The sequence below is a fragment of the Coptis chinensis genome, chromosome 8 (genome assembly GCF_015680905.1).
Source record: "Coptis chinensis isolate HL-2020 chromosome 8, ASM1568090v1, whole genome shotgun sequence".
NCBI lineage: Eukaryota > Viridiplantae > Streptophyta > Magnoliopsida > Ranunculales > Ranunculaceae > Coptis > Coptis chinensis.
In genome coordinates, this window is record NC_141463.1 from 8,085,750 (window position 1) to 8,108,872 (window position 23,123).

Genomic DNA, 23,123 nt, shown 5'->3' on the forward strand with positions numbered 1-23,123 from the left:
CAGACACATCCATCACCCACAATTTTGGAACTCCCTCCGCCACCACACCTCAACCCTCCTACCTCACCTCGATCTACTAGAGTGCGAAACCCCCAACCACTTCTCATCAAAGATTATTATTGTCCTACTCTCACCAAGACACCTACAGTCCCTCGTTCAGGCAACCTCATCCAATTGGACTCTAAGGTAACACGGTCTTCCATTCCATATCCTATGGCTTTCTATGTTTCTGACACTAATTTTTCTACGTCATAAAGCTTTTTTGTCTAAAGTGTCTTCTTCAGTTGTTCCTACATCTTTGTCTCAAGTTGTCAAAATTTCAGAATGGAGAGCTGCTATGGCTGTTGAAATTACAGCTTTGGACTAGAATAATACATGGACTCTTGTTCTGTTATCTTCTCATCATAAGCCTATTGGTTGTAAATGGGTTTTCAAGATTAAATATCATTCAGATGGTTCTATTGAACGTTACAAAGTTCGTCTTGTTACCAAGGGTTACAATCAGATTGAAGGCTAAGACTATCATGACACTTTTGCACCCATTGCTAAATTAGTCACTGTTTGATTACTTCCCTCCATTACTGCTATCAGACATTGGTCCCTTCATCAGCTGGATGTCCACAATGCCTTTCTCCAAGGCGATTTAGATGAAACTGTCTATATGACCTTCCCTCCTGGATTTGCCAAACAGGGGGAACACAGGATCTGTTGCCTCAATAAGTCTTTATATGGACTCAAGCAGGCTTCTCGGCAATGGTTTGTCAAACTATCTACCACTCTTATCACTGCTGGCTTCACTCAGTCTAAGTCTGATTATTCTCTATTTACTAATATTTGTGGTTCTAATTCTACATTTGTCCTTGTTTATGTGGACGACATTCTGATCACAGGCAACAATCCATCTATCATTAAGAACTTGAAGTATTTTTTAGAAGCAAAGTTCTATATCAAGGGACGTCTAAAATATTTCTTAAGTATTGAGGTGGCTCATTCCAAAGAAGGATTATTTCTAACACAGCACAAATATCTTTTGGACATTTTGTCTGGTTATGGTACAACTGGTGGTCGTATTTCAGAGTTCCCTATGGAACAAAACATCAACCTCCATACCGATGATGACACATTATTTCAGGATCCTACTGTCTATCGTCGCTTGATTGGGAGTCTCTTATATCTCACAGTTACACGACCAGATATCACTTATTATGTTAATTATCTCAACCGTTTTATGCAGTCCCCACGGACTCCACATCTAGATGCTGCTCATCGTATACTCCGCTACCTTAAAGGTTCGATCAACAAAAGGATTCTCTTATCCGCTAATATATAGTTCTTTACACATCTCTAGTTTCTGTGACTCTGATTGGGCTGGCTGCCCTGTCACTCGTCGTTCTACTAGTGGTTATTGTACTTTTCTTAGTTCTAGCCCTATATCCTGGAAAACAAAGAAACAGAACACTGTATCCCGTTCTTCTGCTGAAGCTGAATATCGTTCCATGGCTACTCTTGCGTGTGAACTTCAATGGTTGAAGTATCTTCTGCATGACTTAGGCATCTCTCATCCTTCTCCGATAAACTTGTTCTGCGACAATCAGGCCGCCTCCATCTCTCTCAAAATCCAGTTTTTCATGAACGGACGAAGCACATCGAATTGGACTGTCATTTCTTACGCGACAAGATACAAGCCAAGTTACTATCTCCTACGTTCGTTATATCCTCAGATCAGGTGGCTGACGCCTTCACTAAACCTCTCGGCAAGGACACCTTTCTGAGATTAATTCGCAAGTTGGGAGTTCTTGACATTCACTCTCCAACTTGAGGGGGAGTATTAGAAGTTATTATGTATGTCAGAGTGCAGAGCGCACCCGCACCTCGCAACCTATTTGTACACTTGCACCGTTTGTGTTTGTTCCTATTTTAGAAACTTGTAATCTCTATATAAACCATTGTAATCTCATTAGAAATTAATAAAGTAAATATTCTCTCAAATCAATCTCTCTCTCTAATTTATCAGTTTTCTCTCCCAATCTTAAAACACACATTTAAGTTGCCTGCATACATCTGACCTTATTTCAAAATCCATAAAAATGTTAACAACCACAATAAGAGCAACTTGAAAAGAGCTGATCACATCACTACCTTAAGATCTTCAATCATAAAAGGGGAGGGAGTGTGGGGGAGGTCTTCTTCTTTTTCTACAAAAAATCATCAGGGAAATAGTATGGGGGCATTTGATTTTTGACTAATTCCGATTGGTTATGAATGTTTTAAACTTGCTTTGTGAGTTTGTGGTGCATAGCTTCTAGATGGATCTGATTGTATGTCTGTATGCAGGCCTAGGCTTACCCCAAGTGCCTCGCTTCCTAAAGTAGCCTATTCCCTAGGCTCGCCTCGAGATTGGTCTATTTTGATGTAATAGAGAAGTACCAGAATGGGGGTTAGGGTATAACGTAAAGAAGGCCCACGCCTGGACAGAGCATAAACGAGTGTAAAAAAGTGACTACTCTACGTCTTTTACTAAGAAGTAACAATGACTACGACCACTTCGTCACCATGGAACAACCTCAGATTAATACTTTTGAGACACAAATTGCACAATCACGTATAGTAGAGAAAAGATAGTACGTTAGCTCATATTGTAACTATCATTACAATTACTACTACATGGATACAGATTATTTATTAATCTTTACAATCACAACGTTTATTGATCAACCACCATTACCATCAGGTGCAATCAATTATGCCTTGAGAAGGTATGCATCCAACTTCTTAGTAACCTTAGCCAACAAGTCTAGATACATATTTGGGTGCGGAACATCTTCATTTGCCTTTTCAAATTCCAAAGACCATTTCACAAAGCTCCTTTCACCATTCCCAGTAACATGAATTCTCAATGCGAAACTTTTGAACGAGTTCAACATTGGGTCTCCTTCCATGACTTCAAAAGTTATTGATCGATTTTTGTCGTCCACGGCGACAATCTTCTCTTTTGTCACGGAATTGCTATTGCTCCCTACGGACCAAGAAAGGGAGAAATAAAAGTGTAAGAGTTCATGGGTGTTATTCCAAATATTATGTGGAGTGAAGAACACATGTGTCAGACATGGCAAAAAATCGAGAATCAGTCTAGATTCGAGACTCTAATCCAATTTTAATTTCAAATGCACTTTTGTCTATCAATTTGGAAACATCATAGGAAGCAGAGGAATAATCTTACCACAGACATATTTCCAGAGAATAACGGAGCCTACACTTTTACCATCTCCTTCTAGTACTACAATATTCTTGTAAATCTCAGGATACACTTTAGAAAGTTCAGTCATATTGTTCTTAAATTTGCCATAGAACTTATCAGCTGAAGATTGGATAGCAGTTTGAACATCAAGTTTCTGAATTTGAGCCATGAATTTCAATGTACTACTCTGATCACAATAACTGGAGAGTGGAGGTTATATAAGGATGAGAAACAAATTGGACAACATCGCATATTTGAGTGCAATTTGAAGAAGTTGCTTGCAGATTCCATTCCCACTAAGTTTTTTAGAGAAGGTAAAGAAAGTTATATTACTGATTAAGATTTAGTTTTTTTGGAATAAAACTTTATTTACTTTTTCTAAAGTTGTCTATAAAGATTCCTACACAAGCCCCAGTGAAGATTGATGAAATCTTCAAGTGCTTCTCTTTCATTTCATTCTCAATGCTTAGCTTAGACCTAATGTACACTCTCAATACCCAAAACAATGAAGTCCATAAAACCTGAATTGTAAAAAACATTATACTTTGAAGAATGATAAAAATAACATCTCCGAGTCTTGAACCATATATCTTAGGAAATGCAACTTAATAAATTTCTAGATTTACGTCAAAATAACAGGCCTGAAATTGTACACGCACAATATGGACTTGAAACTTGAATCAACAAAATATAGTGTTACAAAGTCTTTAAATTAACAGATCAAATAAGATCTCCATAGTGAAAAGTGAAAACCAAGGTCTCCAAAACAAATGACACCAGCATCAATCCTGAAATATTCATAACTGTATTTAATTCCAACTCACAAGAAGCTAGAGGATTAGCAAGCATACTGAACTACTGTTCTTTTGACTTCTTCAAGCTTTTGTGATTCTAAAATATCATGTTAGCTAAAAGTGCCATTGTCTCATTCACTAGGGTATTCTTTACGTAACTTTGCAATAGCTGCTCTTACATAAAACCAATGAAAACCTCCCCTATCTACTTACTTAAGGACTTGAAATTTCTGGTGAACAAATTGGATAACAGATTACTAGTAATATATGCCAAAAGAAATAAAGGATAGAATTTATGATGTCTTGCAGAAGATGGATTTTGTTTACCTTCTATAAAACATAGTACATAATATCGGGATGGGGATATATTGATTCCTGATTTATGGATATGTATCGTGGATATATCCTCCTATGTGGAAATATTTTACATTGGGACATCTGCAAATATCATAGATATATCGTAATATATCGATAAGTATCCACAAATATCAACAAACTCTTTGTGTGTTTTAATATGAACAACTCTTGTGTTAAAAAAAATGCTAACTAATTTATTTGCACATATTTAGGATTGTTATAACCTCATAAAATTACGTTTTAAGATCCAAATATATACAAGTTCAAAAAATATAAGCTTAACATCAATAAGCATGGGATTCATGGTGCTTTTAGAACGGAAGAAAAAAAAATTAACGCTTTTGTCTTTGCAAGAACTTAGCTTTGAACATTTGTATTCTCTATATAATGTAATCAGACTTGGCCCATATCTCATCCCAGGAAAGAGATAGGGTTAGTGGGTTAAACCGCACAAATTAATAGGTATACAATAATAGATTCACAAATATTAATGTTGTTCATTTTCCAGTGGTTAGTGGGCCTACCATTTTCATAAGAAACCTAGGTTCAATCTCTCCCGTGGTAGGATATTTTGTACTATGCTATAAAAGTATAAAGTAATTTCATGTGTTAGTACACCGGGAGCTTTTTGTAATATGCATAATCATCTTTTTTCTGCATCCACAGTGGAGAAAAATCAAAACATTGGCCTCTTTCCTTTGTATTCTAATGGTAGAAGCAAAACGGATTAGGATTTCATAAAACAGTCAAACGCATGTTCAAATGTACTCAAATAATACAAATGCACAAATACTTCATGGAAGAGGCAAAATCTATTTAAAGTCTCCTAAGGGAATTCTTTTGAGGTCGGAAAGTCACATATTACAAACTGAATCAGCTGCCTTTTATCCACTAGCTTAGAAGCAATTGAAAGGAGGCTACAGAACAATAGACTAAATCTTCAAGTATACAAAAGAAAATTAATAAGTATATAGAACAATAGCAAGTGCATGTTTTATATGCATATATTATTCCACAAGAAGCAAACATATCATGTTAAAGACTTAAAACAACAAATAATGCAAATGTCTCCGTGAATAATAAATCGTGAATCTAATTGTAAAAACAAGGAAAACAACATCATTATTTAAGCATAAATCCCCTCGGGATATGTCTTTAAATCTTTTCGGGATATATCTTCTTAGAACTCTAACAATTAGAAAATAAAGGGGAACGGCGCATAAATGCAAGCATGAGGTTGTTCGCCCTGGCTTTAGATGCATGCAATTCAAGTTCACCTTTTAAGTAACTAAGTGTATCATTTTGTTTTAAAAATTAATATTTATTGAGAGGGTGTGCAAAGGACAAAAAGTACACCGACCGACCAGCATCACAACCCCTTGATCACATTAGGCCAATGCAGTAGTTCTCTAAAGCTGTAGTTACTCTTTTGTAAAGTAGTAGACATTTAATACCAAAGTAACCCTAGCTTTCACTTCTAACACCGTGTTTTGAGCAAAGGAATAGTGGCTTGCTTCTAAAAATGTGATCATTCCTCTCTACAACACCAATATCGTCGCATTCAATAGTGGCCTCCATAGTTAGTTTCCATATCCCACCCCTCTCTTTCTCAGCCGATTTGATAATAAGAACAGCTCAACTGAGTCAGCATTTGCAAAACAACGGAAATGCCAATACCATTGGGGTAACAAGCTCCAAAGCAAAGGAGCATTATTGCACGAAGAGATAATGGCTAATGTTCTCCTCAATCAATTTGCACATTGATGACCAAATTGGAGATGGAGACACTAGCTAGTTCCCATGTCTGTGTATCAGCTGAACATTTAATCAGCAGTTAAAATGCAGCCCCATATAGACTCTCAATAGAAGATCGTCACTTACAAAGGAATTGGGTTTCCCCAATACAACTTGGTTGGAAAGGAAATGGATGTAGAGATGGTTCTGCTATATATATTATTTACAACATTTTGATGTGATTAACGTGATTGAAATAAGAACATCGATAAGTCATTTATGTTTTTTCTGATCCTGAAGTATAAACCACACCATCTGTTCCAGAGTAGCTTCATTCACAAGGAATTCTGCTTCTTTGATGTAGATGATGTGATTACTTGGAACTAATTAAAGTTTGACAATACTCCTTATTTAAGCCAGGCCGCGGGAACCCACAAAGCGGCCTAAATTGAATACCCTAAGGAGGCATGCCCAATGTACTTGATAATTCCATAATGAATATCACACCAGTTGGCTTCTCTGTTGGTCATGTTCCACATTCATTATGCATACTAGCAAAAGTGCACGTGTATGCACGTGTTATTAGGTGTAAACTTGACGGAATGTAGTTGAATAAAAAACTAATACAAAATGTTACATTATACTGCCATCAGTTTCAGTCACTCTCTTTGAGTCTTTGTACACTATCTTTGAACCTTAATAAGCCTCATTAAGTTTTCATAATGTAAATTAAAATAGGATGCTTGGAAAAAACTATGGTAGCAACTTTCTACTCCATAGGCTTTCTAGCAAAGCCCATACACTCTAATAAAACGGTTGTCAGACGAAGTGCTACCAACAATAGCAAGAACTGGTTCCATCTTATTAGATGGCCACTTGAGAATAGGGGAGTACTGAATACCGACTTGGTAAATAATAAACACATTGATCACATCCTATAATTTACAACTGGAGTCTAGAGTTCTTAAAATTTACTACATGTACGTTATACAGTTGGCCCTTTTAATCAGTTTTTCTTTATGGCCAAGTATGAGCAAAGTAGTCTAAAGCCTTATTGACAAAATATGAGCAAAGTAGTTCTATAGCCGTGCTCACCTACTTGAGTTCTTACCAAAAAAAATGGATTCTTTTTTACGTTATATAGTTTTATTCTTTTTTTTTGTCAGCACAACTTAGAGCAATTACCAACTTGTTCATAGTCATGGATCAATCGGGTCGCGGTGGTCATAACGTATATGAGTGAAATTGGTAAAACTAACCTTTACCAAAGAAAATAGTGAAGAGTGAAGACGTCACATACTGAAAATTAAAAGTGCAACAGCTTGTCTCATGTAGCCCAACATAGTTCTTGGTGTCTGCCGTATTGTTAACTACCAAAACAATAACTACGTTTCAACTTTCAACAAAGCAATGAGTATAGTGATTAGAACTAAAACTCATTTGTAGATGACACAACAATAATATTTCAATTTGTCTATGTTTTGAAGAAATACCATAACAGACACACTATGATTTAATGCAAACATACAATAGTTAAACAAATATAACACATAAAAACATTCAATAGTTGAACATCTTGGTAGACGCAATTAAAAGTCACATGTAGATAAATTTCAAAATTTACAATAGTTCTTTCACACTCTGGGACTGAAAAGAAATTAAAACCAACATGGCGAGCCATCCCACCATTCGTTTGTGTCACCAAAGTCACAATTGAAAATTCCAGGCTTGCAGCGACAGCATGCTCAAAACCATTTTCTGTACTCCAAAGCCTATCCAAATCAACTGCTACGATCACGTTCCACACGCTTTAACAAGGATCAAACATCCATGTTAAACATCCAATTTGTAAATAATAATAATTGTAAATAATCTGTTCAAACATCCAATTTGTACCTCATCAATTCATCCCATCAATGCTTCTATTCATTATGAAAACAATTATGCATTATTGACTGTGCTGGTACCAATGAGGCGTTGACAACCATTCATCTGAAATATTTTCTACGTAGCCTTAATGCCTTAATGCCATGAGAGAGAGCATGTTCCAAAGTTGCTGAAAAAAGGTATCATTGTTGAGACTAAAAAGAAAACGGAAAACCAAACGAGGAAGAATCTAATAAATTGGTCATTAAACTATTAAAAATAACCAGAAAACCGAGGTCACTAACTTGTCTACTGAACTTGAATCAAAATCTCTGCTAGAGTTGAAGACTTTTCAATGTCTGATACACCGGTGCTTAAGAACAATCAGTCTCTAAGGGGAGAAACAACATACAATACTATAGTTCCTAGAATGGTGCGGGTATGTGAATTTTTTTTTGGGGGAAGTATCATTGTTGAGACTAAAAAGAAAACGGAAAACCAAATGGGGAAGAATCTAATAAATTGGTCATTAAACTATTAAAAATAACCAGAAAACCAAGGTCACTAACTTGTCTATTGAACTTGAATCAGAATCTCTGCTAGAGTTGAAGACTTTCCAATGTCTGATACACCGGTGCTTAAGAACAATCAGTCTCTAAGGGGAGAAACAACATACAATACTATAGTTCCTAGAATGGTGCGGGTATGTGAATTTTTTTTTTTTTTATCATTGTTGAGACTAAAAAGAAAACGGAAAACCAAATGGGGAAGAATCTAATAAATTGGTCATTAAACTATTAAAAATAACCAGAAAACCAAGGTCACTAACTTGTCTACTGAACTTGAATCAGAATCTCTGCTAGAGTTGAAGACTTTCCAATGTCTGATACACCGGTGCTTAAGAACAATCAGTCTCTAAGGGGAGAAATTAACAACATAGAATGGTGTGGGTATGTGAATTTGAATTTTTTTTGGGATCACAATCAACAGGTATAGTAATATACTCACCTTGTTCTGTTGAATTTTTTTTAGCATGAACTTCCAGGGATAGAAAATTAGTACATATATCATCCATCAGTAGCAGTAGCAACACACGTAACTGAATGACATAGGCCTTATCGAGCATAAACTGATTATAAATCCCTTTGTTGTTGGTATGGTTATTTGTGTTTGTCAGAGTCTATCTCCTTAATTCACTTAAATGAATTGAACCTCGATACATGGCAACGTTGGCATAAATTTTTTTAGTTCCTAAAAAATAAACTAATTAAGTTAGAAGTTAGAACTGAAGTAATTACAGGATTCCCCTTTAAAATTTTCTTAAAAAAAGTACGCAATCATTTATAGGTGATAAAATACACCTATTGTTGTGGTAGTTTTGCTTGAAAGCATACTCTGATGCAATATGAGAAAATAACCATTTAGAACCACGAACTTTCGTTTTTTTTACTAAATAGTACCCAGACTTTGTTTCTCGCCTATTCGTACCACGAAGTTTCAATTTATTTCAATTTAATACATAAGTTAATTTTTCATCAAATTCCGTCCAATTTCACTAACGGCGTTAGCACTATTCACACAGCACTATTCACGTTATTACTATTCACACAGTAGTATTCACGTGAACAGTTTCTTTTCAAAAATTCAAAAAAAAAAAAAACGCTATTTACATGAACAGTGTTTTTCACTATTCACGTGCTTTTTTTATTTTTTTTAAAGAATTTTTAATCAATCTTAAAAATTAATTCTTTAATGAAAAATAATTTAAAAAACACTATTCACATGAACAGTGTTTTTACTATTCACGTTAACAGTGATTTTTTTTTTTTTTTTTTTTGTAATAATATTTAATTTAGCGGAATTCATAGCAAGTGCTCCACTTACTCCACTTCTTAAGCCGGATAACAATATTCGTCCTATAGCAGTGGGCATGGTTTGGCATCGTCTGGTCTCTAAGATTGCAATGAGAGGAGTTTCTAAAGATGTGGTTGGGTACTTACAAGATTTCCAGTATGGGGTGGGTGTTTCTGATAGAGCAGAGGTAATTTTGCACGCTGTCAACCGTATGGTGTATGCTAACAGCGACAATAGCTCTCTTTCTATGCTGCTGGTAGATTTTCAGAATGCTTTTAACATGGTTGATCGGACCATCATGTTGAAAGAGGTTCGTGATCCGATGCCCACTATTGCCCTCGAAAGTACTTGTATTGTCAGCCTGTGAGGTTATACGTGGGGGATGGCTACATATGGTCTACTACTGGGGTCCAGCAAGGCGACCCTCTGGGTCCCTTTCTATTTGCACTGGTGTTGCATCCTCTTATTCTACATATCCAGTCCAGTTGTCAGTTATTGCTACAGGTATAGTAATATACTCACCTTGTTCTGTTGAAATTTTTTTAGCATGAACTTACAGGGATAGAAAACTAGTACATATATCATCCGTCAGTAGCAGTAGCAACACACGTAACTGAATGACATAGGCCTTATCGAGCATAAACTGATTATAAATCCCTCTGTTGTTGGTATGGTTATTTGTGTTTGTCAGAGTCTATCTCTTTAATTCACTTAAATGAATCGAACCTCGATACATGGAAACGTTGGCATAAATTTTTTTAGTTCCTAAAAAATAAACTAATTAAGTTAGAAGTTAGAACTGAAGTAATTACAGGATTCCCCTTTAAAATTTTCTAAAAAAAGTACGCAATCATTTATAGGTGATAAAATACACCTATTGTTGTGGTAGTTTGCTTGAAAGCGCGCTACACCAGAATGGTCAATTTGTAACAGACCAAAACTTTCATTTCTAACGGATATACTCGTTACCAATGTTGTGACGGATATAAGCGTTAGTGATCAAGTTATCCGTTACTTTATTTCATTTTATTCTTTAAATTATTTTATAAACATTTTCTAATATTATCTAACGTTAATATCCGTTAGAAAGCATTTAAAATACAACGAATTCTGTAGTGCAATGGTCGCACAGCTGGTTTGCTAGCTGAATGTCCCCAGTTCGATACTAGTAGGCAGCAACACCGGTTTTTGTTTTTTTTATCAATAAAAAATGAAAAACGTAAGATAAATTTATAATCTTAACTCGACATTCTCGTATGTCCTCTCTTCAGTCTTCACTCCTCTTTCAAACCTGCGTTTCTCATCCAATCAAAACCTTTATAATCTTTACCAATTTTTTCGTCACCATCCAAAATCGCAGTGATTCACTTCAACAAAGCAACCTAAAAAACTCAACTTCCCTTCTATTGAAGCCGCCCAATTAACCCTAGATTTGGGTGAATAACTATCCTTCGCTAATGGGGATAAATTATGAACGGAAGAAGAACCATTTCAAGACCCCTATGTTTTTCTCAATCCTCAAACACTCGTCCCATCAATTTTTATTTTGTTGTGGTGGCGCATTCGGAGGTAGAAGAAGACATGTTGTCGCACTTCGTGAATGCACTCTCAATGGTAACTTTATTATCTCCTGTTTTTTCACTTTTTATTGATTCATCATATCTCATTTGTTTGCTTTTGTGTTTACAGTTTGGTTTTTCTTCTTTGCCATACAAGAGAACTCCATTAAGTTGGCTCAGAATCTCTTCACAAGACACCTGGTATCAATTCGTTACTTTTTTTTTATCTGTTTTCAATAGTTATTGTTGGATTTGAAATATAAATGTTAAGAAAAATAGTTGCTTTGGGGTTTTCAGTTCTAAGTGAAGTCTATCTAGTTACTAAATAATTAGCTCCTAGGTTTAGCTTATACATAATGGAGCAAAGAAAGTAGTTCGTAGTTCTTTCTTAATTCAGAAATCAGTTGATTTGTGCTTCATGGCTCGTTGGGATTCTTTGGTCATAGTTACTTATGTATATTTCTGTAGTGCTAGTTAGAAAATTTGAGCATTTCAGATTTGTCACTCATTAATAATTTTGCATATATGACTATATAGAATATGTTTAAGAGATTTAATATCATCATGTATATCTTGCCTTGTCATTCATATGTTTCTGGTTACACAATTTCTTTATCATAGTCTTGTATCTTGTTCTAATTGTCATCATATCTTAAAACTTGCTATGATAAGTTTTCTTGGAATAATGTGATTTTATACCGACTATTGTAGCCTTATTCAATTTCTTCTCATACTCTGTTGGCGATGGTTGGTCAGTTTTTAGTGCTTTGAATTTTGGTATGCAGGAGAAGTTGAGTGTTTGGGGCAAGTTGTACCATCCAATCTGATGATGTTGGTTGGGGACTACGTAGAATATCCTCAACTGTTACCGGTATGCTTCATGATTCAAGGAAGCTATGAGGATCATTTGACTACAGTATGCTTCTCAAGGCATCACTATCTTCCGTTTTGTTTAAGTCAACCGTTAGTTTATCTTTTTTATTTTCTTGATAGTACACTATGCCAGATTAGGAATTTAAAGTCATGATTAACAATGCTAGTCAGGTGTCTTTTCTAACAACGAACAGATGTGTGTCTTTATTCCTCAAATGCGGGTCGTTAATCCATCAAAAAACAGTTTGCAGCTTTATAAAGTGAAGGCGACGAACTAGAATGGAGGGGCCATACTATTTATTAATTGTCCAAATGTGACATTCCCTTCCCTTACCTTGATATCTTCTCTGTACACCTACTATCTGTAGATTGAGTTCTTTTTCATTTTAATTTTTAGATGTAGTTAATTTTATTTAAAAAAAGTGTCGTTGGTGTTGTTCAATTAAGAAATGAAAAACCTAGAAACATGTATACATGTAGTCATCCTATTAATATTACATGTAGACACCATTTCTCTTTTAATATTTAAATATTGCTTGTAAAAGTCTAGACGACATTATTTACTTCTTCATTTGTGCTTTCCTTTTTATTTTTGAGGGTCCTTTTTTGTATTTCAGCTAATAATGCTTAGCACTCACTTCTTGAGTGTTTTAGCTGCGTGGAACTTGCTTTTTAGCAGCCACCAATAATATTGATAACTTGAACCTCTTTTTCGATTACCTTCTATCAAAATTTTCTTGTTGGCTACTCACTCTTGAATAGTCTTTTTAAATTGGTTGCAGTCTTACAATGACGTAGTACTATTGCTATATATACATGTTGTGGTGTATGTGTTTGCCCCGTGGTGTTGTATTGTGAGTTTGTCTACCTGTTGTTACACTTGGTATTGTTGTGCTCCTTTTTCCCTGTTAAGTTATTAGAACTCAATCCTTTCTATAACACAATCTTCATGGTTGAGTTTGTCTCAGATTTGATTTTTTTTTTGTCTGAATTTACTTGTAGCAATGCCAAATTGTAATGCTTCTCTTTTCCTCCTTACATCCTGTATTTTCTTCATATAATGATTAACTTGCATTGGCATGTGTTTGGGGAAATTTCTGCCTAGTGGTTTAATTAGTTCTTTCTTATTGCATTTGTGAGGTAATAGTTTTGCTTGTCGTGTATCTTGGTGAGGAATTGTTTATGGATGTTTGGAAAGCTCAACTGCCTAGGACAGTCATGGCCAGCAATTTTCACTTTCTTTTGTTTAGGTATGACTATGATACTATTGTATTCCTTTCTCCTATATAATTAAAGAGCTTTTTACTTTACTACTACGGTCTTGGTGTTATGTTTCTTCATCATGATGGCTTGGTATTTTTTTTCAAGAGGACCTTGTCACAAGTTAGTTTTATCCTAATTTCCCCGAGATGAACATTATAAAAAACAACTTCACAATTTTTTACGCTGCAAGTTCTACACTAGCACTTCTTAATCTTTCATGGTTGGTGATGAACATTAGAAAAATGTCTTTGTTTTCAACAAATAAGGAACACATAATTCTGATTTGATTTTCCGCCATTTGATAGTTTGACTATTTGTTTTAGAAGAAAAGTTATTGATTGACTTTAAGGAACTCAAGGGGTCTCTTTCATTGATGTGACCCACTGCATAATATAATCCAAACTGACTGTCGGTCTTAATATTTTATATTGGGTCCAACGAAACTAGATTCCCTACTGAAAATACACTTCAAATTTATTCACTTAGTTGTTCACATTTAGTTTTTTTTATCAATGAGTAGTCATTAATGGGCTTGTTACTTGAGGTTTCTTTTGTGATCAAAATACTTATTGATGATTTGGTGTTTGATTGCAAGCAGGAATCAAACGCAAAGAGTGAGTCTTTTGGATAGCTTGTCTAGCACTAGCCACAAGGATTGAAGAGAACCAGCCTTACAATTGGTAAATTTTTTTTCTCACACTAGTAGAGTAGATAAAACGTATTTTGTTTAAGTGCTTTCCAATTATTGCTGAAATGGAGTTGTGGGAATATGATGGACTGGAATTGACTTGGCCCAAGCATATTACATATGCCATATCTAAGTTTCCACTATCCAGTGGCTCATCAAGAATAGAATCTACACTACCCCTATACATTGATGGTTGAGATAGATAGAACCTCCTATGATCTATAGAATGTATGTGCTTTGTATATCTGGTATGACCAAGAAATTTGATTGTTTGGTTCGTTTTGTGCCGAGACATGTACATACATATACTTAGTTAGCTTTTAGAATCCCTCCCATAATTATTTGGACTGATGGTACTGTTGTACATATTATCCAATGTGTCGTCCACATTATATACCTTGAAATAGAATATGATTTAGTGTATTTTTCATGTGGAGCTATTGATCAAGTTCTTACACTCTTTCTTACTTCTTTTTTTCTTTCTATTTAGTTCTTGGCATTCGTAAGAGAAAATCGCAAATTCATTCTTAAGAGAAATAAATAAGAAATGAAGAGGGTAGATAATTATATTGATAGGAAATCTTCAGGGCTTGATACTTTGATGTTTTACTTGAGATTGAACTCACTTACTATTAAATGATGTTGAGCTAGACTTGCTTGTTAAGTGTTATATCCTATTGTGCTTTTGAATGCAGGTCTTGAGAAAAATCGGCTTCTAGTGGAATTATGTGCAAGAAAACGGGATGAAATATAATTCTGGTTTGGGGAATCTTTGTGTTTTATTAAAGCATTGTATTACTTAACTATTTGCTAGTTGCTATTGGTACAATTTGGTATAGCCTGTGGATGTACAGAATGTTTTGGTTAAACACATGAATTTTGGATGAATGAATAAAATACAATTGAAGTATTGTTTGAAGTTCAGTGTTGTGGTATATTTGTCAAGTTATTTGAATGGGAGAGTTGGTGTAGTTTGTGGATGAATGGCTTTAGAGGTTTTATACATTTATTACTTGTTTCAATTTTTCTGAAGTTACTCCTAGGAAACAATTTGACCCAGGATTTTTATTTTTATTTTTTAGTTGGTAATACCTTTACTAATGGATATTTCCATTACAAAAACAATTACTAATAAACTGACACATATTACTAACGGATATATATGTGACAGAGCAAGTAACTGAAGCACGCCAAATATTACTAACACTTACATCCGTTAGAAGTTACAAATTTAAACGGCTATCAACAGTTGGCTATCCGTTATAGAGAATTTTAGTAACGGATATAAGCATTACTAAAATAATTTATAGGTTGATCCGTTAAAATTTGGCACCTATTGTTGTAACGGATATAACCGTTTGTAAAAATATAAAGCATATAGCTGTTGATGCAATATGAGAAAATAACTATTTATGAAAAATAACTATTTAGAAACACAAACTTTTCTTTTTTAAAATAGTACCCAAACTTTGTTTCTCCAGCCTATTCGCACTACCTAAGTTTCAATTTATTTCAATTTAATACATAAGTTAATTTTTCATCCAATTCCGTCCAATTTCACTAACGGCGTTAGCACTATTCACACAGTAGTATTCACGTGAACAGTGTTTTTTCAAAAAAAAAAAAAAAAAAAAAAACGCTATTTACTTGAACAGTGTTTCTCACTATTCACGTGATTTTTTTATTTTTTTTAAAGAATTTTTAATCAATCTTAAAAATTAATTCTTTAATGAAAAATAATTTAAAAACACTATTCACATGAACAGTGTTTTTACTATTCACGTGAACAGTGATTTTTTTTTTTTTTTTTTTTTTTTTTTTTTGTAATAATATTTAATTTAGAGGAATTCATAGCAAGTGCTCCGCTTACTCCACTTCTTAAGCCGGATAACAATATTCGTCCTATAGCTGTGGGCATGGTTTGGCGTCGTCTGGTCTCTAAGATTGCAATGAGAGGAGTTTCTAAAGATGTGGTTGGGTACTTACAAGATTTCCAATATGGGGTGGGTGTTTCTGGTAGAGCAGAGGCAATTTTGCACGCTGTCAACCGTATGGTGTATGCTAACAGCGACAATAGCTCTCTTTCTATGCTGCTGGTAGATTTTCATAATTCTTTTAACATGGTTGATCGGACAATCGTGTTGAAAGAGGTTCGTATCCGATGCCCAGCTATTGCCCCTTGGGTCGAGTACTTGTATTGTCAGCCTGTGAGGTTATACGTGGGGGATGGCTACATATGGTCTGCTACTGGGGTCCAGCAAGGCGACCCTCTGGGTCCCTTTCTATTTGCATTGGTGTTGCATCCTCTTATTCTACAGATCCAGTCCAGTTGTCAGTTATTGCTACAGGTATAGTAATATACTCACCTTGTTCTGTTGAAATTTTTTTAGCATGAACTTCCAGGGATAGAAAATTAGTACATATATCATCCGTCATGCGAGTAACACACGAATCGAATGACATAGGCCTTATCGAGCATAAACTGATTATAAATCCCTCTGTTGTTGGTATGGTTATTTGTGTTTGTCAGAGTCTATCTCCTTAATTCACTTAAATGAATCGAACCTCGATACATGGCAACGTTGGCATAAATTTTTTTAGTTCCTAAAAAATAAACTAATTAAGTTAGAAGTTAGAACTGAAGTAATTACAGGATTCCCCTTTAAAATTTTCTAAAAAAAGTACGCAATCATTTATAGGTGATAAAATACACCTATTGTTGTGGTAGTTTGCTTGAAAGCATACTCTGATGCAATATGAGAAAATAACCATTTAGAACCACGAACTTTCGTTTTTTTTACTAAATAGTACTCAAACTTTGTTTCTCGCCTATTCGTACCACGAAGTTTCAATTTATTTCAATTTAATACATAAGTTAATTTTTCATCCAATTCCGTCCAATTTCACTAACGGCGTTAGCACTATTCACACAGTAGTATTCACGTGAACAGTGTTTTTTCAAAAAAAAAAAAAAAAAACGCTATTTACGTTAACAGTGTTTTTCACTATTCACGTGATTTTTTTATTTTTTTTAAAGAATTTTTAATCAATCTTAAAAATTAATTCTTTAATGAAAAATAATTTAAAAAACACTATTCACATTAACAGTGTTTTTACTATTCACGGAAAAGGATTTTTTTTTTTTTTTTTTTTAATAATAATTTTAATTTAGCGAATTCATAGCAAGTGCTCCGCTTACTTCACTTCTTAAGCCGGATAACAATATTCGTCCTATAGATGTGGGCATGGTTTGGCGTCGTCTGGTCTCTAAGATTGCAATGAGAGGAGTTTCTAAAGATGTGGTTGGGTACTTACAAGATTTCCAAGATGGGGTGGGTGTTTACGGTAGAAGCGAGGGCAATTTTGCACGCCGTCCAACCGTATGGTGTATGCTAACAAATGGCGACAATAGCTCTCTTTCTATGCTTTCTTTGTAGATTTTCGAATGCTTTTTAACATGGTTGATCGGATCATCATGTTGAAAGAGGTTAAATATCCGATGCCCAGCCTATTGCCCCTTGGGTCGAAAGTACTTATATTGTCACCGTGAGGTTATCGTGGGGGATGGCTACATATGGTCTGCAAGCATCGGGTCCAAAGAAGGCGACCCTCCGGGTCCCTTTCTTTTGCACCGGTGTTGCATCCTCTTATTCTACGATCCAAATCCGGTTGTCGGGTTATTGCTACTCTGGTGGTACCTAAATGATGGGACTCTGGTTGGAGATACAGAACAGGTGGCGACAGCTTTGGGTATGATTCAGGAAGAAGGACCTTCTTATGGGTTGGTTCTTAATGTGGCTAAAACTGAGATATTTTGGCCATCACTAGATCCACGTCGCTCTACTCTTGGTCTCTTTCCTTCAGATTTGTCCCATCCTCAGCAAGGGGTCAGGTTGCTTGGAGGTGCAGTTAGCACTGATGCATCTTTTGTCATGGGTCTTGCTCGCAAGTGTATTGACAAGGCTATGACTCTGATAGACCGTTTGGCTGTATTAGAAGATCCACAGTGTGAGTTAGCGCTCTTACGAGCTTGTGTTGGGCTCTCTAAGTTGGTCTTCGCGATTCGTACTTGTCCACCATCCTTTTTCAGAGAGCCAGCTCAGACTTTTGATCGGCATCTCCGCAGTGTTCTCCGGGTTTTGTGGTTTCTGATGGTCCTGGCTTCAGTGATTTACAGTGGCGTTTATCGACACTCCCATTACGTCTAGGCGGTTTAGGTATTTACTGTGCCACTGATGTCTCTACATTTGCTTTTGTAGCCTCCCGCTGTCAGACTTTTGAGCTTCAGAACCATATTCTTAGGAGTTGTGGCCCAGTACCTTTGGATGAGATTCTTGATGTTGCTAGCAGTGCATTGAGTCTCTGTCTACCCGATGTTGACCTCAGTTCTATGGCTGTGAGTGCTACCGTCCCCTCAAAACCACAAAAAGTTTTGGCGGAAGCGTTCTATGGTAAGATTGTTGCTAGTCTTGAGAGGGAGTTTGTGTTATCTGCTCGTCAGAAAGCAGTCATTGGATGCTTATAGGTAGAACATGCAAAGGATTTCCTACTTGCTATTCCGATTGAGGGACTTGGACAGCGTATGTCGCCGGTAGAGTATCGTTCTATTCTACGGTACCGTCTCATGATTCCTTTGTACTCTGATGGTGGTCTATGCCCTGTTTGCAAAAATAGCAGACTAGATGTTTTTGGGGACCATGCAGCACATTATAGATATTTCCCAGGTTTCAAATACCAACATGATCATGTCAGAGATACTTTATGTGATGCATTTTGGAGGGTGGGGCAGTGAAAGAAGGAGGCTCCCGTGAATTTTCTCACCGATCCGAATGAGGGAGATCGACACTTCGCCCATGGGATGTATTGATCTACAGTTGGTCTGAGGGGAGGCATGCATGTGTTGATGTAACTGGAGCCTCTCCATTGGTAGGGCTTGGGAATGGAGTCTTTGAGGTGGGAGAAACAGCTAATAGAGCAGCGGCAGGGAAAATTGAGAAACACGAGGAGACTTGTAGAGCTAACCAGCATTGAATTGTTTCATTCCTTTCAGTTTTGACACTTTTGGTTTCTTGGCACAACAGTCTGTTGAGCTCCTTAAGAGATTGTAGAAAGTTATGGACTGCAACGTAATGACAGTTGGTTCTAACGAGTTTGTTTTTAGGAGGATATGATTTGCCATTCAGAAAGGACTTGCGGTGCAGCTTGTTGCACACTTGTCCTAATTATTTGTAAAACTCGTTATCATTATTAATAAAATTTCTACTTAAAAAAAAAAAAAAAAAAAACATTGTTCATGTGAATAGTGTTTTTTTATTATTTTTCATTAAAGAATTAATTTTTAAGATTGATTAAAAATTCTTTAAAAAAATCACGTGAATAGTGTTTTTTGTTTTTTCAAAATTTGAATTTTTGAAAAAAAAACACACTGTTTACGTGAATAGTGATGTGTGAATAGTATTAACGTGAATAGTGTTAACGCCGTTAGTAACTGATGTACTAAATTGAAATAAATTGAAACTTCGTGGTACGAATAGGCGAGAAACAAAGTTCGGGTACCATTTAGTAAAAAAAACGAAAGTTCGTGGTACTAAATGGTTATAAACTCGATGCAATATTTATAGTTAATTAAGTGAAAGACATGATAGTGGTTCCAAAGGCATGATATGTTTATTGTGGCTTCCCTATATATAGCCTATTTGGACCACATACAATGTATGTCTGAAATAACTAACTAAGAGTATACTTTTTCCGTATAATAAATAGTCAATCAATTGTACATTCAGATGATAGCCAAATGTTATACATAAGAGCTTTTGCCAAAGATGGTAAAGGCACATTAGGATTAGGGCTCTTGATCTACGTAGATCTTCTAAATTTGGTATAACGATGAAGCATAAATCGTTCATAGACTATCAGAATATGAAGTTGCAATAATTAACATATCATATCTCGTTGTCTGGTGTCATAAGAAACATTAAATACATAAGAGCGCACGCCTAGTGCATTGTTCGTATTTTCAGTGTTAGTTATTTAGCCTCACGTGAGCTGCAGTACCCAGTTGTGTTTCATTACTTGTTTTCCTTCAACTACTCAATTAGAAACTGATAATTAGTTCAAAGGTAGTGTTATGATTAAGCATATTCAGATGACCAAGAGGACATGTATCATATCCTATATTGAAATAATATCAGGAAATAATATTATCCTATATTGAGGTCAACAACTTGTCGTGCTCTTTGAAAACACAATCACGGAAACATACAACTACGTTAATTTAGAAGCAATTTTCAATGATAAAATTTTCTAGTGAACTTTGTAAAGAGAGGTTAGTAGGTTACCTATTAGTTGATGTGCCAACTTATCCGAACTCCGTAGTGCAAGTAACTGCAACACAATGTGCGCCAAAACCTGTTTCAATAGTTTAAAAAGTCAGTTAATTGCATGTAGTAATGAGGATTGTTAGATGTCAAAATTTGGGGCAAAAAACGTTAATCACACATCTAGGTAGGATTATATGAACGAACCCCAAAATAGTAAATTTATCAGAAAAACGGTGAACAAAGTCCGAGACTCCTCACTAAATCAACATCTAGAATGGAATGAAATCCATTTTTTTTTAAAAAAAAAAAGTAGAATAGAAAACATATATCCAAAACCAATAAACTCCCAACTTTACCCAGAAAGAGGGCCAAGTGAATAGTTGATGTACAAGTTCGTCTGTGATCATTATAGCCTAAATAGTAAAGCTAAAAAAAAAGTTCATGTACAAAAGCTATTGAGATAGAGTACATAGACAGAAGTCACAACTCACAAAAAACGCCTAAGAAAAGACTAAATATATTATACATATATACAGATACAAAAGAACAAAAGAACAAAAGAACAAAACAATAGCTAGTTGTTAGGATCCAAAAAAACAAAAGACTAATTTCATATCCACATACAGAGTAGGTAAAGTTAGAGCCACTGTAGTTTCTTCTGTCTGGCTAGTTCTTTGTTGAAGTATTTAGCTGTAGATAGTCACAAAATGTCACTGTTTTGGGGATGTGTTTGTAGTTGACTTCACAATATGCTTGTAGTTGATTGAAGCTCTTAAGCTACTGATAATTGCAATTTCCATTATATGTTTCCAATACTCACTGAGATCAACTTGCACATGCCATACACTCTTCTCGGTTTTCCAAGGAACAGACAACTTGCGCCATTTTGGTACTAATATGATAATATCATCGTCAACTGGCATTGCTTTGGTCTTTTCCTGTATTGTGTTAATAAATAGGAACAATTTAATGTCAACAACATACAATACACTAACAATTCAAGGAACACAGTATAGACGAAAATGAACAATATAACAGAATACTTTTAGCCAAAACATATAACACCCCATTGAATCACCTTAAAAAAATGCTGGTAAAGATTGAACTATCAAAAAGAACAACAAAAACACACCTTCAAAGCAGATGTTCAATAGTGAACTTGATCACATCAGTTGCAGCATGTGATCGCAGATAATACATCCCAGTTTTCAAACCCTAAAACAACAATATATAAAGTCAAATTAATACATGAGTGTTGACACCAGGAATAAAAACATACCAAAAGACAAAGCCATTAAATAGCTCTTGACAACCATTTTCTTGAAATTACAGGAATAGATGGATCATGGATGCCTTTTTGGAATCTATACAGTAGATTCAACTGTTTCACTCTAAATAAAATGTGAACTTTCATACCTTGGACCAAGCATAAAAATGCAAAGATGTGAGTTTCCCAAAATTAGGCTGATCCATGTGAATATTAAGACTTTGGCTCTGATCTATGTAGCATCCACGATCAACCACCATATCAACCAAGGACCTCTGTTTAATTTCCCAGAAAATCCTAAAAGTACAAAAAGCGATATATAATTAGCATGTAGATAGGATCCAATCTTACAGTCTACCAACAAGGATTCGTTATAATTATACCTGTAAATGGCTTTCAGGTCATCGGGAATCTCTGGGACCGTAAGAACCGATCCATTTTCATAAATTATCTTGTTTTTCATAGCAGGAGACCACATACCCATCTCAACTAAGTCATGAAGAAGGTGTTTGTTCACCACAACAAATTCACCACTGTAATAAATAATAAAAATGGGGATAAGGTTGCATAGTACATACTTTTTGAAATCTTAAAAATAATCATAAAAAAATATATTATTATCATAACAATGATAATAGTTTCCCTTAAAACTCTACGGCTGTATATATTAGAGGTATACGGCTCAAAACACTCATTGTTGCCAAGTATTTGGTTGGTTGAAGCAGTGGGCATAGGTGCTACAAGAAGAGAATTTCTCACTCCATTCTTGCTGATCAGTGATTTGAGAGCCGACCAATCCCACCTATCTGATGGTACTACACCCCACATGTCTAGTTGAAGAATCCCCTATAGTCCAAAAATTATAAAATCCTTATTACATGCACCAGGAATGATTTATTAATAAGATCCAAGATATAGGCTGCAAAAAGATTAATAGGCAACTCAAGCCACATTTTTTATCCTTATTCAAATGAAAGGGGAATGTGTATTCTTCCTCCCAAAGGAAACAGAAATGCACAAAAGAAGTTACAACCCTCTAGTGACATACCTTGCTCACAGGGCACCCTTGGTACATCTCATAAGGACCTTCTTTTGCAGCCAACTCAGAAGAAACTTTAAGAGCATGATAATAAATAGTCTCAAATATGTCTTTGTTTAGTTGTTGTGCCTGGACAGGTTCAAGAAAAACACAATTAGAACTATGTCCTTACGCGAACAGGGGACACAAAAATAAATTCATCCAGCCAAAATGAAAAATTCAACTAAACACCCCTTTCTCCATTTCTTCGTGCTTACAAATGGTATGATTC

The 23,123-nt window shown here is 35.3% G+C and overlaps 1 protein-coding gene and 3 long non-coding RNA genes across 4 annotated transcripts; 2 read left to right on the forward strand and 2 right to left on the reverse strand.

Annotated features, from left to right (window-relative positions):
- Positions 1-2,605: 2,605 nt before the first annotated feature.
- On the reverse strand, positions 2,606-3,466 carry LOC147479685 (MLP-like protein 43). Its single transcript, XM_086577875.1, has 2 exons — positions 3,221-3,466; positions 2,606-3,016 (listed from the first exon to the last, which is right to left on the reverse strand). Exons 1-2 carry the CDS (start codon positions 3,405-3,407, stop codon positions 2,742-2,744), a joined length of 462 nt encoding a protein of 153 aa, XP_086434001.1. The 5' UTR covers positions 3,408-3,466; the 3' UTR covers positions 2,606-2,741.
- A 4,616-nt stretch (positions 3,467-8,082) lies between these two features.
- LOC147479686 (uncharacterized) lies at positions 8,083-9,232 on the reverse strand. Its single transcript, XR_015206698.1, has 3 exons — positions 8,998-9,232; positions 8,819-8,872; positions 8,083-8,179 (listed from the first exon to the last, which is right to left on the reverse strand). It is a non-coding gene; the product is annotated as an uncharacterized LOC147479686 (long non-coding RNA).
- A 1,631-nt stretch (positions 9,233-10,863) lies between these two features.
- Positions 10,864-12,947, forward strand: LOC147479687 (uncharacterized). Its single transcript, XR_015206492.1, has 4 exons — positions 10,864-11,457; positions 11,533-11,603; positions 12,188-12,318; positions 12,893-12,947. It is a non-coding gene; the product is annotated as an uncharacterized LOC147479687 (long non-coding RNA).
- Positions 12,948-13,983: 1,036 nt separating this feature from the next.
- On the forward strand, positions 13,984-15,145 carry LOC147479688 (uncharacterized). Its single transcript, XR_015206845.1, has 2 exons — positions 13,984-14,218; positions 14,922-15,145. It is a non-coding gene; the product is annotated as an uncharacterized LOC147479688 (long non-coding RNA).
- The last annotated feature ends 7,978 nt before the right edge of the window (positions 15,146-23,123 follow it).

Excerpts from the sequence above, each read along its gene's own strand:
- LOC147479685 (XM_086577875.1), bottom strand. The coding sequence starts at position 3,407 with ATGGCTCAAATTCAGAAACTTGATGTTCAAACTGCTATCCAATCTTCA. Across the intron at positions 3,017-3,220 it reads TCTCTGGAAATATGTCTGTG|GGAGCAATAGCAATTCCGTG; the intron begins GTAAGATTATTC and ends CTTGGTCCGTAG.